Source organism: Barbus barbus (genome assembly GCF_936440315.1).
Source record: "Barbus barbus genome assembly, chromosome: 45".
Lineage (NCBI taxonomy): Eukaryota > Metazoa > Chordata > Actinopteri > Cypriniformes > Cyprinidae > Barbus > Barbus barbus.
In genome coordinates this window covers 25,418,519-25,434,855 of record NC_136723.1, presented here as the reverse complement: position 1 = coordinate 25,434,855, position 16,337 = coordinate 25,418,519, and the positions used below count along the sequence as shown (strand labels likewise).

Here is a 16,337-nt window from a genome sequence, read left to right as displayed (position 1 = left end):
CCAGTGTTATGCAGTAAAATAATGCAGGATGAATGCGTGCTGATGCCCTCCGGTCTGTTTGTGTGCTGCGCTCATCACTAAGCGTCCTACACGGTGTTCTCTGTTTAGGGGAGATTTCGGACGTGTCAGGAGGCTCTTTAACGCTACAGTCCAGATTATTCTTGTGAATATTGTTCTTGAGCAGGAGCACGGCCGCTCAAATCTCTGAGCTGAAACGCAGATATCGCGGCTCTCTCTGGTGCTGCTTGGCTCTCTATTTTGGAGCGATCTGGAAAACTCTGCACGAAGCGATATTTGATGTTTCCATCTCAAACCTGTTCATGTCCCTGTTGAGCTGACACTCTGCTGTTTTCATCAGCTGTTTGCTCGTGTGTTTTTCCCTCTTCCACACACTCTTTCTGCTCACGTCTCGCAGAATCACTCCTGACCAGATTAGCTTTAGAGATTAAGCAATATTGTTTTTTTTTTTATTTGTTTTATTTGTATCAAAAAGAGGCAATAAAAAAAAAATATATATATATATGTGTGTGTGTGTATATGTATGTGTATATATGTATGTGTGTGTGTATGTGGACACCTCAAAATGAGAACAGTTAGAAAATGTCCAAAACGGTTACAACAAGAACTGTATTAAGATCTGTTAAAAGATGGACTAATGAAACAGAGCGGGGTTTACAAGCCTGTCTCGACCTGACTGATTGGACTGTTTTTGAAGCTGCTGCAAATGATCTGGACGACCTCACAGAGACTGTAACATCATATTTCCCTTTCTGTGAGGATATGTGCGTTCCTACCAAGACTTATCTAACTTACAACAATGACAAACCATGATTCACTGCAAAACTCAGACAGCTCCATCAGACCAAAGAAGATACTCACATTAATGGGGACAGAGTCTTGTATAAACAGGCCAAATACACACTGGAAAAGGAGATCAGAGTGGCAAAGAGGAACTATTCTGGAACGCTAAGGAACAAATTCTCTTCCAGTGATTCTGATTCAGTGTGGAAAGGTATGAAAGATATCACCAATTATAAGCCACCATCCCACAGCACTTTGGAGAATCAACAACTGGCAGACGACCTGAATCAGTTCTACTGCAGGTTTGAAAAATCACCTCACACCCGCCCAGAACACCCCTCCACACAACCATTCACACCTCCAGCAACCCCTCTCTCCCCCACACCTACAATTCAGATCAGTAAAGATGATGTGTGCCAGGTCTTCAGAAAGAACAAAAGAAGGAAAGCGCCAGGCCCAGACGGTGTGTCACCAGCCTGCCTAAAAATCTGTGCTGAGCAGCTGGCCCCCATCTTCAACAGATCACTGGAGCTGTGCGAAGTCCCCTCATGCTTCAAACGCTCCACCATCATCCCCGTCCCAAAGAAACTTGCTGAACTTAATGACCACAGACCTGAAGCTCTAACGTCTGTGGCCATGAAATCATTTGAAAAACTGGTTTTGGCTTATCTGAAGGACATCACTGGACCCTTACTGGACCCCCTGCAGTTTGCCTACAGAGCAAACAGGTCTGTGGATGATGCAGTCAACATGGGACTGCACTTCATCCTGCAGCATCTGGACAGACCAGGGACTTATGTGAGGATCCTGTTCGTAGACTTCAGCTCCGCTTTTAACTCCATCATCCCGGACACCCTTCAGAATAAACTCTCAGCTCTACGTCCCCACCTCTGTCTGTCAGTGGATCACCAGCTTCCTGACAGACAGACAGCAAAATAGAATATTAGAAAATATAGAATAAACATCCCTGGCCAATAAAGCTCATTCTGATTCTCATTCGGACAAAGTTTTAACACTGATTTGCTGTTGATATTTATGCAAAGTGTGGCTAATGTGCCATAATTATTTTTTTATTTATAAAATATAAGAAAATCAAGCTGTGAGTATCGGTAAAAACAAGTTAAATGATTACCGTACCGAATCTCACTCATATTACAGTCGGGCTCACTTTAAAGCCAAAGTTTTATTTAAGAAAACTTAAGCTACCGTACATCTGTCACTCACAGCTTCAAAACACTTCATCCTTTATCATTTCATCGTATTATATATGATGTTTTTATTTGCGGCTCAATTTCCATTGGATCCCGCTGGAGCTGATAATGAAATATAATTTGGTGTATATTAGTTGTGGTTCAGCTCTGCGCGCTGTGGACTCTGAAAGGAAAAGTCATTTTCCCTGCATAGCTTTCGTGTGTCAGGGGATGGAAACGCAGGTATTTGCCATCAGAGCTTTATAAGCACAATAACAGCTCTCTTATTCATCTTCCTCCTCAGGTTCATTCAGCCAAACATCTGTTTGTGTGATGTGAGCAAACATGTTTGCTGAAATGAGTTCCAGGTCTCATAGTTAAACACCCGCTGTGCTCACGGGTTTGATTAGAGCTGTGAACTAGATTTTATTTAGTTTCTTAAAACAAATAATTTTAATAGATTTTTTTGTACTTGACATTTACGTTTTAAGGTTTTTTTTTATTTTATTGTATTTACATTTTTCTGCTTTGTTATATATATATATATATATATATATATATATATATATATATATATATATATATATATATATATATATATATATATATATATATATATATATATATATATATATATATTAGAACAAAGTTATAAACGCAACACTTGTTTTTGCCCCCATTTTTTTCATGAGCTGATCTAAGACTTTTTCTATGTACACACAAGGCCTATTTCTCTCTAATATTGTTCACAAATCTGTCTAAATCTGTGTTAGTGAGCACTTCTCCTTTGCCGAGACAATCCATCCACCTCACAGGTGTGGCATATTTATATATGATATAGTTTATATGAATATAAATATACACGTAAATACATGTAAATATTTTTAAAATATAGGCTGAATGTGTGTCTTTTATATACCTAATAAATATACACAGTACACACGTTATGTAAACAAAAACTTTGGATGACAGCACTAATCGTGTATATATATATATATATATATATATATATATATATATATATATATATATATATATATATATATATATATATATATATATATATATATATATATATATATATATTAGTATTTGTTGTATTTTAATTCTTTGCTCATTTGTAATTGTATTTTAATTTTTTTTATTTTATTTTGTAGGTTTAGGGTTAGATTAAGACTGTATATTTTCATCTTAATATAACAAGTGAAAACAAAACTGTATGAACTGTATTGTAGGTTTTACCTACATTGTGAAGTTTGTGTTTGCATATTTTTAGAGTATTTTATTAAATATTATATTTTTATTTACTGTATTTTTTATTTTAATATCTCTTTAACATTTTGTAATGTAATTTTACATGTATTCATTTTATTTTTGCATAAACATTCTTCACATAAAAGCACATGAACTGTATTGTAGGTTGTATATACATTAAGTGTGTGTGTGTGTGTGTGTGTGTGTGGAGAGTCTCTGTAAGCGGTGACTGATGCTGTGCAGAAAACAACAGCGTCTCATTTTCAAGTCATGCGTCTGACTGTTGATTTTGGCTCACGTAGAGATTTTTTTCCACCTCCGCTGTTTTTCCCAGCGTGTTTCCTGGAGCGTCCTGATAGCTTGTGTTGTGTGTTTGTCATTTCTCCTGTTGCAGCTAATCATATGGAAACTGTCGTTATTTGTGCTGTTTGGTTTGGTGACGTTAGTTTTGCAGAAATAACACATTCAGCTTTCATAGATGAGAACCATAACCGCATATGAACGGTAACTTAATTTGTGTAGTAATCACAGTCACCCTGCTGGATCTTTATTAGACCTAATCTGCCTTGAAACGGCACATATTAGTGAAAAGGAAGCAATTGTTAGCGTCACACTTCTTGAAGAGCATGTGTTGATGGTGAGTCACAGGCCGTTGTGTGTGTTCAGCGTGTTGAAGCGTGTCTCTGAGTTCATGGTGATTTTGATGTGGACGCTGCGTATTAAAAGTGTTTCACTGCAGCTCTCCAGTGTTCTCACACACACACACACACAGAGAGAGCGGTCTGAAGTCTGACCACGCTCTGAAAACACTCATTCTGGCCGTCAGAAGTTCATCTTGACTCTAGTGTCCCATTGGCTTGTGTTGTGACTTTCATTGCACAACACAAAAAAATCCCAGTTAATCATGTAGAATCACTATAAATAGTAGTATAAGTAGATCAAGACATTGTTTTATTGAAGGCAAATATTTTAGTGTTTCACAACCCTTTGCACTCTCTGGAACACTGTTTGCCTTTGTTCCCCTATTTTTTTATTTCTTTTAATTTACTTCGTTAATTTTTCAATTTTAATTTTAATTTATTTTTTTGTTATTTTATTATTTTGTTTTATTTATTTATTAATTGTTTTGCATGAAACAGGGTCATTGTTTAAAAATAGGAGCTGCAGGTTGACCTGGTCCACTTCCACACATGCTGCTATTATTATTATTATTATTATTATTATTATTATTTTATTTATTTCATTTTCTTGTCTTTTCCTGATTTTTGTTTATTTTACTTTTTTATATTGTATTATGCATTCTTTTCTTTTTTTCTTTTATATTCTTTACATATTTATTTTGTATTTTATATTTTAGTTTACTTTTATACATGTTTTTATTATAATTTTTTTATGTATTTATTTAATTTAGTTTGATTTTATTGATTTTATTTTTTTTATTAGTTTTAAATGATATACTATTCCAACATGATATTTCTATGCTGATTGTTTTTCTGCGCTGCCATCGTTGTGCCACAGATGCTGTCGGTGGAGTGTTTGTATGGACAGGATGATTCTTTACAGATAGGATCTGTAGGTCGATCTGAGCCGCTTCCACACCATCTGCTTCCTCTCCTCTGCTTCAATTGTTCACGTTTCTCCCCTTGAGCGCCGATTATTGCTCTTTGTCTGAGCTCCTCTAACTTCCTCCTGCAAGTGTTGTCTTTGTGCTGCCAGCTCCACCTTTACCCCTATTATGAGCAGCACCGTCGGGCACAAAAGAACCGCTCAGCCTTCCTAATATGGAGGCGATTGAGGACGCGAAACGGATTCGCTGAGTCACAGCAGTTTTTGTAGGGTGGCCTGTGGCCTGTGTGTCGCCCGCTCGAGGACGGAGGTTATTTACGAGGAATGTTGAAGCTGATTAATGACGACAAATGAAGCCGTCTAGACGGTGTGATGAGAATCAGCTGATAAATGAGAACATAAAGTATGTCTGTGGGTTTGTGTAAAGCAAAACATCTCCAAATGCCCAAACCCTGATGCACTTTGACTGGAGGTTTGTTGACAGTCATATTTCAGATTGTGTTCGCGGCACAATGATGGGAAAGTGGCTGAGATAGACACGCTTTCCGTATTTAATTCATCACATGTCTGCGTTTGTCTATTTCGCCTTTTAATGTATATTTATTTAGCATCTTTAATCAAATATTTCTGATTGATTTTTATCAGTCTGATCGATTTCTCTTTAAAGTTCCTTCTGCTCACCAAGGCTGCATTTATTTGATTAAAAATGAGAATTTCCTCAGAATTGATATTATAATTTAAAACCTGTTTTCTATGTGAATGTTAAACTGCAATATATTTCTGTGTATTTCCAGCATCATTACTACAGTCTTCAGTGTCACATGATCTTCAGAAATCATAATAATATACTGATTTGCTGCTCAACAAACATTTCTGATTATTATCAATGTTGAACACAGTTGTGCTGCACAATATTTTTGTGGAAACTGTGATACATTTTATTTTTCAGGATTCATAGATGAATAGAAAGTTCAAAAGAACAGCATTTATTTGAAATAGAAATCTCTTGTAACATTATAAATGCCTTTTGCTATCACTTCTGATCAATTTAATGCATCCCTGATGAATAAAAGTGTTTATTTCTTAGCATTTTTCATATGTTCATTTGACAGATGCTTTTATCCAATAATTCAAATTCAATCCAATAATTTACATATTAAATCTGGCTGAAAATGGTCTGTTTTTGAGGTTACACGTGCATGTTTGTTTACATTTATTAAGTTGCTTTCGATGAAAGTCTTTTCTAGTGTGTTCTAAAGTAAGGACGTGATGCATTTTGCCAATAAGACTTTTTTTTTTATCTGTTTTAATGGAAATTCAAGTCCTCAAGTCTGATCTAAACTAGATCTTAAACATTGATCTGATCTTTCACTGTCATAAGAGAGCTAAACATGCGTGTTTTAATCTCCTCAGAGCCTCCAAACCACCCAAAGATTGATCTGGAAATCTCATCTGTCACCTCAGACACTACAGCATGTTTTTCTCTCAGTGATTGCAGCTCATCAGAGTCTGAACTCGTCGTTTTATGGTGTGAAGACAGTTTGTGTAGTTATTCCTGTGCGGCCTTCAGCTCTTGGCAGTGCTGAACAGGGGTTGCTGGGATTGAATGCCATAGTTTGCTCTCTGCTTTATTTATGGCCGTGCAATGTAGCGTACAGTGGAAGGTGCAGTTTGTTTGAATGGCAGCCAAAATAGAGTCGTTATTCAAACTATATTACACACACTCTCACACACACACACACTCTCTCACACACACACACACACACACACACACACTCTCACACACACACACACACACACACACACACACACAGATATGAGCTTCTGTCAAACTTGGGACATTATTTCCATATTGATTTTTCAGTGAGCACATCATTGTTGTGCAATTATTAGGTCTTGTGTTAAAGGTCTGTTTTGTCTTTGCAGGTCTTCCAGTATCACTAAAACCCAGACTCCGAAGGTACGTAAACTTCAGACTGTATAATTATATGTAATGCGTGTCCTCACCAGGCGCAACCTGACATTTTATAATATCGGATAACGTGGCAGTAAAATGTGATAAAAACATTAATTGTGTTTTAAGTGTTTAAATGTACAACAAAGTGCTAATAATAACTCATGATTAAGCCCTTTTTATTTTATTTTTTGTCATTTTTTTTGTTTATTTAAATTTGTATTTTTCATTTTTGTTGTCATTTTTATTTCGTTTTTAATTTAATAATTTAATTATTTTTCTTTTTTTTTCATTTTATTAAATTTTCTTTCCTTTTATTCTTTTTTTTACATTTAATTATTTTCCCTTTAGGGCAGGGTTGGATTTAGTCTGTAGTCTTTATCTATTATATTGCAATTATATTGTATGTTTTTATATACATTTGCAAAGTGTATGTGCGTGTTAAATTTTTACCCAAAAAATTCTCACTATAAATGCCTTTATAATGGTGTACAGGCATTATGTAGCTGATGGCAACAAAAAAGTAGTTCTCCATTTTTGATCAAAATATAAACTGACGTGCACATTAAATCAGAATATGATTGGGTTTGCTTAAATCATTTATGGCCTTTCCCTAATAAAAAGGTGTCTATATGACATTTAGTGTCAAACAAAAAGCAAAATGCTGTTTGAAATAACAATCACAGCTGTTAAGAGCGATTAGACCAATTAGATTCTCCCTGTGCATTGTGACAGAATATAAATGAGGCAACCAATCAAATGTCTCGTCACACATCACTTGTCGTAGATGAAGAGATTTGAGGCTTTGCTTCAGGCCTGGTGAGGACACGCATGCTGACGGAAACGCCTGATCTGTGAGGGATTGTGCTCCCCCTCATTACAGTCCGTTAGGAGGAGAGTATTTCAGTTATACCGTCTCATTTAATATAGTTAACTGAAGCAAAAACCAAAAACATATGTACTGAAATACAATAAAATATATATAAAAAAACCTTTTCGTTTCAGCTAGTTGGCAAGGCAGTTTCATTTAGTTTAACTTGATGTACTAAAATAACTAAAACTGAAATAAAAATTAAAAACTATAGACACAATAAAAATTAAACTATAGCCAAAAAAGAAGACAAAATGACAATTTTAATATAAAAATTAAAACGTAAAAGAATTCAAAGCATTTAATAAAAAACATTGATTCACAGATTATGAATAAAAACAGTATAGATATATTTAAAAAAAGAAACTAATTAACGTGACAAACACACAACAAAATTACTAAAACGTGAACTAAAATTAAATTAAAAACAAAATAAATACAATAGAAATAAACCCTAAAAAAATGATAAACTATAATAATCATATCTCAGTGATACTAAAATAACTCTGATTCTCAGATGTTTATAATTTAAAATATGTCCAGGGGAAATATCAGAGACCCCCCCCCCCAAAGCTCTGGAAATTATTTATATAAATTTAATTGAAATAATAACTTCATTCATGATTGTTATTTTAGTATCACTGAGAGACAATTATAGTTTTTATTAATGTTTTGAATTAGTTTTTATTTTTATATATTCTGTTTTGCTTTTAATATGAAAAATTTAGTAATTGTATTTTTATTAGGTTTTTATATATGTCCAGATAATTTATTATTAAAATTGTATTATAAGATTATAATTTTTTTATTTTATGTAATATAATTAATTTTATTTAATATAATAGTTATCATTTTTTACTTCAGTTTTAATTATTTTAGTACATAAACGTACTAAATGAAAATGGGAAACTAGTTAAAAAAATGTATTTAAAGTTTTTATAATTTTATTTATTGTATTTCAAGTAACGGAAATGTTTTTCCATGGTTTGAGTTAACTAAACCCTGATGTGAATTAAAAAGTCCTGTAATCAATTAGTCATGCAAATGAGCTGGCCCCAGACTGAAGTGAGGGTTCTTTAGGGCTGTAATGAGGGATCCTGCATGCGTGTGCCGTGTGGTGTGAGCATGTTGCATGTGTTTCATCACTTCTGTAGGAGGAACCGCAGGAGATCATAAAGCCGGTGCCCATCAGCCAAACGCCCGGGGCCTCCACCGGCCCCGCCAGCATTGCTTATAATAAGACTGCTCGGCCCTTCGGCGGAACGACTAACATCGTCAGATCGGTCAGTCCCAAAGCCTCCATCCCCTCCGCCTCGTCTGCCTTCACCCCAGCCGCTCCGTCCCAGCAGCCTCGCCCCGCCCTGAAACCCTTCTCCAGCCACTCCCCCTTCGCTAACTCCTCCTCCACATCCTCCTCTGGCTCCTCCTCCCCGGCGAGAGTGATGGCTCCGCCCCCGGCCCCCGCCGCCCCTCATTCGTCCGTCTATAACACGCCCATCAACCTCTACTCCAATGACAACGTGTGTGAGGTGGCCTTGGGCCAGAGGCGTGGCCTGCTGGAGAGCAAAGCCACTGGAGAACAGCAAAACGGGTAGGTGGGGCTTTGACCGGCCAATCAGAATCTACTTCCTGTTCTCCTTCTGTTTCCTGCGTTTATTCTTCCTCGCTGTTCTCAGAGGGATCGCTTTGATCTGTTGTTCAGGAAGGGTTGTGGGTTATTCTGTGAATGGTATTTGTGACGCTCTATTAACACAGAAAATCATCTACTAATGAGAGGTTTAAAAACTCCGGGACCGAGCTGGTATTTTAGTGTATTTGAGATACTGTTTTTAGCATTGAGATAAAACCAGGAGACTGTTTATAGTTTTTATTCCTGTTTAGATTTTATGTTTTGTCTGTTTTCATTTTAATTTTATTTAAAGTTTTAGTTTTTTTTTTTTTTTTTTTTATTGTCTGTATAGACTTTAGTTTGAGTTATTTTAGTACCAAATTAAACTACTGTAAATGTAAAAGAGAAATGTTGAGATGTTCAGCAGCTAGCTGAACTAAAATCAGTAAAAAATTCAGTAAAAATCATAGTTTTTGTTTAATATAGACTGTTTAAGTTTGATTTATGGTTTTAGTTTTAGTTAAATATAACCATGGGACCAAGAAAAAACTTATTATTATTATTGTATTTATTTTAAAATGTTGTTGTTAATAATAATAATAATAATAATAATAATAATAATAATTATAATTATAATTATTATTGAATTTTAATTAAGTTAATCATTTAATTATTAATTCTAATTCAAAATGATGTATTTATCTTAGTAGTAGTACTAGTAGTAATATTCAATTAAAAAAAATAAAAATAAAAAAAGTATTTTGCTAAATAGAAAATGTATATCAGTGGCACACAAGAATCTTTTTTTAATTTTTTTAATTTTTTTATTTTTTATAAAGTTAATATTTTTAGAAATAGTTTAGAAATGTCATAAGTGTAATTTCTGCACCACTAATGCCACCAAACTGAGTTGGAAATGTAAAGGTTTCCAGAACCATTCTATTGGTCAGACAGACAGGAAGTCCTGCCCCAAATGCATCTTATTGGTTGAATCAGTGTTACTGCATCAGGCTGCTAGAACAAACTAAAGCTTTTACAACGTTTCAATGGCACATTGTTGCAGTCAGCCTACTTTTACATATGTTTAAGAATATTTGATGTATTATTAGATTGATATCTTCTCAACTGGTTGAAAACCATGGGCATGGAATTCAGCTGGAATTAAAACCAGGAATATAAATCTTGATTAAAGCACTTAATGTCAAATCTGTGTGTTATTTGAGTTGTGAAGAGTCTAACCCGTGCGTTTGATGTGGGAATATGAATTCTGCTCATCTGTTGCTGGTGTATAATTGCTGTTTGTTTGAGTTTGCTCACATAAACAGTGCTTTATGGATAATTGCATCACGCCCTTCAGTTTAATTATTTTCTGTGGTAACCCAGAGCCTGTCATAATTGCTATTCATAGAGTTGAAGTTGTAAATAAAGCAGAATATTGTCTGTGAATGCCGTGAGAGGGAATCGCAGTATCTCTGTGGAAAACTGGAAGCCAATGTGAAGAACAACTGTGTGAGCCAGTGACCGTCTGTGCCAAAGATTGATTCAATGAGATGGGGAAGTCGTGGCCTAATGGTTAGAGAGTCGGACTCGTGATATTATTTTTGTTAATTAATTAATTGTTATTATTTTTAGTATCTTTTTGTTGTATTTAGTTTATATATTTTAAATAGTTTATTAATATTATTATAAAATAAATATTTAAATATTAAACTTTAACGTAACATTATATATGCTTAAAAAAAGTGCTTAAAAAAAAATAATAAAAATTAATAATATATATATATATATATATATATATATATATATATATATATATAATTTTTTTTTTTTTTTTTTTTTTTTTTTAAAGCACATTCATGTGTCTTCACTGTATGTGGTCTTGTTTTCATAGACTGCTTGTATTTACTCATCGCTGTAGTTTTGTCCTGGAAGTCAAGAGCAGATGAAAGAGAGCTGGTAAAGCGTCTTCTTGCATCTTCTCTCTCATGTGGTTTCACTGATCCCAGTAAACACGGCTGAGACCCGGATAAACAAATGTTCTGCTTGAGATTCTGACCACAGGAGCTCGTTTTGTGCAGCTTTAGATGGATTGAGTTGACTGTCAACATGAGGTTTTAAAGGCTTTGGGGTCTGATGTAAATCCTGGAGAATTTGTAACTGGTCAAAACATTTGTCGGATGTTGCTCGGATGGTGTCGTCTCTGCGTTCATGCTTGTTTTGGATGCGTCCTTCATTAATATATTATTATGAGCTTGCTGCTTCCAGTGAGAGTGAAGTCAGCAGGAAAATGGGAAGAACAGGTCGAGCCGTGCCAGAAGAAATCCCTGCGCCGCTGATGGACAGAGATACTTCACCCAATATCACATCATTTTAACTTTATGGCGTTTCAAAACCCCTGTGACTTTGTTCCTTCTGTGGAACTCAAAAGCAGATGTTTAGTTGAATGTTCACGCTGTTCTTTTCGTAACGTGTATATAGTTGCTGTCAAAAAAATTCACAATTACAAAGAAACAAAGTAACTGGGTTTGTGATATTTTTATGATATCTCCTGTAATTTTTGGGACTTGGATTCTTGTTGCATGAACAGAAACGGCTTAAATTGAGCTTTTCATCTTCTGTTGTGTTTTCTGTTGTGATGTGTTTTATTGTGATAACGTTTTATTTTAACATTTTACAGTTTATTAGTTTTATTTAGTTTATTTTTACTATATTTTTGTTATTTTATCATTAATTATTATTTAAAAATATTTTGAATTAACATTTGATTCAATTACTTATTACTAAGTGTTAAGATTTTTTTTTTTATTTAATACTTATTTTTCAGTTTTACCTTTTTATTATTGAATTACCTATTAGTACATGTTTTTAGATTTTTATTGTATTTTCAAATAATTTTTCAGTTTTACCTTTTTTCTTCTTTAATTACTTATTAGCAAGTGTTTCAATTTGAATTAATTGATTTGATTTAATTTTTTTTAATTGTTAGCAAGTGTTTTATTTTTGTTTTTTAAAATATATATTTTTCAGTTTTACATTTTTAATTCCTTAGTGTTTTATTATGTTTTACTGAAGAGAAAGTCTATGGGTTTGGAACAACATAATAAACGCAGTAAATGACAGATTTGTAATGTTTGGGTGAAATGCGCTGTAGTTGGGATCACTGGAGCATGATGTTCCTGTCTGATTGGAAACAGCAGTGAGTGTTTAAGGTTGAGCTTCTGTTTGCTTCCAGTTATCCCCTTCAAGTCCTCCGTCCGTGTCGCTCTGAAGCTCAGTTGAAGCGTGGATATTTCTGGTCTGAGGTGGGGATGTTTCTGTGAGCTGTTTAAACTCGTCTGCAGAAGGCTGTTATTGTAAACTGGTCTGGTGCTTTCTGTCCCATCTTCCCAAAGACCAGAGATTCCCAAACAAACATCTTTGATCTTAAATATTTACCTGAAGTCCCCCTGAGATTGTTAGCTAATACATAAATAATTCAACACATTCGCATGTTCATGGTTCTCTGATGTTGGTTAATAGTCACATGACATGCAGATAAAAAAAAAAAAATTGAGTAAGTGTTTAATTTGACTTTGTTTTTATTTGAACATTTTTGTTATCTAATTATTAGTTAGTTTTGTTTTATTAATTGGTTGCATTAGTAAATATAAATTATTAGCGTTTTATTTTAAAATTATTTATTATAATCATTTTTATGGTTTAATTACTTTTTTATTTAAACAATTATTTATTTTTGTTTTACATTTTTATGATTTAGTTACTCCAGTAGTATTTTTTTTTTTTTTTTTTTTAGGATTTATTTACTTTAGTAGCTAGGGCTGCCACTAACGACTATTTTCATTTCGATTAATCTATCGACTAATTTTTCGATTTAATTAATTTTCAATTCAATCGTGATGTATTCTGCTGTGTTTGTGTAGATTTATTAATGATTTACCTCACAAATCTGATGAAATGGCGCACGTTGCATTCCCAGATGAAGGTTATAATAAACCCAAACTCAGAACAGCAAGCAGAGATGAGTTTGAGACGCTCCTCATGTAAATAATCACAGTTTCTGTGGAGCCGCTGCGAGACGCACGAGCTTAACCTACACGCATGGACATAATTAAAGACCATATAATTATTTAATTAAATCATAGAGTTTGTGAATTCACAGTTATGCTTAATAATTTTAAAATGGGTTTAATATATCATGCAGCCTTGGAAAATAGTCTAATAATGTGTTTTATGGATTCTCGTCTGTGAAATGCACCACTTCCGGTATTTGGCCGGTTAGTCGACGCGAGCAAAATGAAGTCGACGATTTTTAAAAATCGACCAGTCGACTAAAATCAACGAATCGCGACAGCCCTATTAGTAGCACATGTTTTATATTGATTTGTTTAATTTATTTTATTAGTAATTATTCATTAGTGTTTTCTTGTTTTTATTTTAAAATTGTTTATTATAATTTTATTTTAAATATTTTATTTTGATTTGTTTTTAATATACAATTAATTGTACATTTTTATGATCTAATCACATTATTTTTATTTTAAAAATATTTATTTAAATTTAACATTGTTTTATGATATAATTGAGTTTTATTTATATTTTTTATTTAATATTTATTTTAATCTTTGACTTTTGAAGACTAATTATTTTATAGTAAATGTTTTATTTTTATTTGTTTATTTATAATAATTATTTTTTTAAATTGGTATGATTTATTTACGCCCTGTTGTTTTTATTTTCAAATGATTTATTTAGAGTCTTAATGAGTTAATTGGCTGTTGTTTGTGAAGGCCTGTGTCTGGTGTGTAGTGGGTGAATGTAGACGTGACGTCCGTGTTTCCGGCGTCTGGTTGCTGCTTCTCATTTACTATGTATAGCCGTCAGCCTCAGCAGGAATGTTTGTGAAATTCTCTGTGAGAGTTTCCAGCGGCGTTTACTGACTCAACCAATTAGTATCCCGAGAGAAGCAGCCGGAGTGAGTTTTGACTCGTGTTCTCACTCCAATTAACGTCTTTAACTCGCTGATGGAGGGAAAGGGCCACCGGGTCCTGTGTGCTGTGTTTATGGACGGATCAGAAAACACTGGGAGTTTGTTTCAAACACATGAAAGCTGGACACAAGATGTGACGTGTGTGTGTGTGTGTGTGTGTGTTTGCACTGAAGTCATAGCATGCATGCGTGTGTGTGTGTGTGTGTGTTTGCACTGAAGTCATAGCATGCGTGTGTGAAGCCTGAAACTTACACAAACACATGAACGCAAAAAAAGAAAGCTACACCAGTGTGTAAGCAGGCATTGAAATTTTTTTTTAAAATAAATAAATAAATATTTATTTACTTAGTTCTGTATATTTTTGTCTAATTGTCCAGTATCAAATTTCACTTAAAATAAGATGCATTTAGTTTGGAAGCTAAATTGTTTAAGATAATTTATTTTAGATGTGTATTAACTTTTTTTGTAATAAAATATTTATTTAATTTATTTATCGCCTGGTTTTATTTAAAGCGACTTAAATATATGAATATATAAATAAAATACATGTAATTTTTTAACTTATTTTATTTAGCAGATACCTTTATTCAGAGTGACTTAAAAATAGATGCAATATTTCTTTATTTTTTATTCATTTAGTAGATGATTTTATTCAACATGAATCAAAAATAGATGTAAGTTTTACATTTTTATTGTATTGCATTTAGCAGATTCTTTTATCCAAAGTCACTTAAAAATAAATGTAATTTTCATTTTATTTATTTAGCAGATGCTTTTATTCGGGGCCAAGAAATAGATGTGATATTTTTATTTTATTTTTAGTCATTTAGCAAATGCTTTTTAAAATGATTTTAAAATAAATGTAATTTTCATAATATTTTTTATTAATTTATCAGATGCTTTTATTCAAAGTGACTTAAATAGATATTTTTATTAAATTTTTAGTCATTTATCAGATGCTTTTATTCAAAGTGACTTAAATAGATATTTTTATTAAATTTTTAGTCATTTAGCAGATGCTTTTAAAGTGACTTAAAAATAGATAAAATTAACATTTTTATGTTCACTTATTAGATGCTTTTAAAGTGACTTAAATAGGTGTAATTTTATTTTTATTATCTAAAGTGGCTTAAAAATAAGCGATGCAACAAAGCAGTTCATCCTAGATAGATTTATATTTTCTGAAAATTCTTATCTTTTACAATTTTGCTTCTCAAGTCAGTTTACTACAAGGATGTTTTTCTTCAGATAGAGCAACAGTTTTGAGGGTGAGTCGGTTTATCATGCACTAGTCTTCATTAGCACTGGTGTTAGTTTACTGTCAGCGTGTTTCTGAACATGAGTCTCTTGCGTCGGTGTGTTTGTGTGGTTTCTGTCAGAAGTGCATGTGTGCATGAGGTCTGATGGTGATCAGAAGCGCTTCAGATGTCTCACTCTCCACCTGTCTCTCTCTCTCTGTGTCTCTCTACAGGAGGAGCCCATGACAAAGTTAGTGTACTAGATTCTGTAGTGTTGTGTCATCATCACTAACGCAGCAAACACTCACTATCATCTCGTGCTCCTGAAGCTCTTTCCATTGTGTCAGAGGGCATGTGCTGCTGTCAGTCAGCGTGTCCGTGTTTATTCCCGGCAGTGAGTGTATAAATAGCAGTGACATTTACCTTCGCATGTATTGTTACAGAGCAGATTCCCAGAGAACAGTTCATCAGAAAGACCAGCGCAGGCCAACTAGTCAAACTCATGAGAGAGTGGAGCCATCTACTGGTGATTAGTTGACATTGACCAAACAAAAACAGACTCGTGATGCACTTAGCATTTTGTGTTCATTAAAATTTAACTGAAATTGAATTAAAATGTAAAAAAAAAAAAAAAGGATGATCTGTTTTTAATTTTAATATTTTGTAAAATTCTAAATTTAACTTTTTAGGTGTATTATAGTAAATTAAAGCCATACAAAACATGTTCTTTACTTAAAATTAAATAAACATTTACTGAAACAAATGAAACATTTACTGAAATAAAATTAAATAAAAAAACTTAAACTTACTGTATTTTAGTTCAGCTAGTTAGCGAGGGAACATTTCTCTTTCATTTAGTTTGTTGAT

The 16,337-nt window shown here is 33.4% G+C and overlaps 1 protein-coding gene across 2 annotated transcripts in view; it reads left to right on the top strand.

Annotated features, from left to right (window-relative positions):
* The window catches only part of pdlim5b (PDZ and LIM domain 5b), an 88,499-nt gene that overhangs the window by 44,884 nt on the left and 27,278 nt on the right, over positions 1-16,337 (top strand). For both annotated transcript variants that reach the window (XM_079408215.1, XM_079408216.1), the window contains exons 4-5: positions 6,738-6,771; positions 8,791-9,227. In XM_079408215.1, the coding sequence (XP_079264341.1) occupies positions 6,738-6,771; positions 8,791-9,227 (471 nt within the window). The remainder of the gene's footprint in view (positions 1-6,737; positions 6,772-8,790; positions 9,228-16,337) is intronic.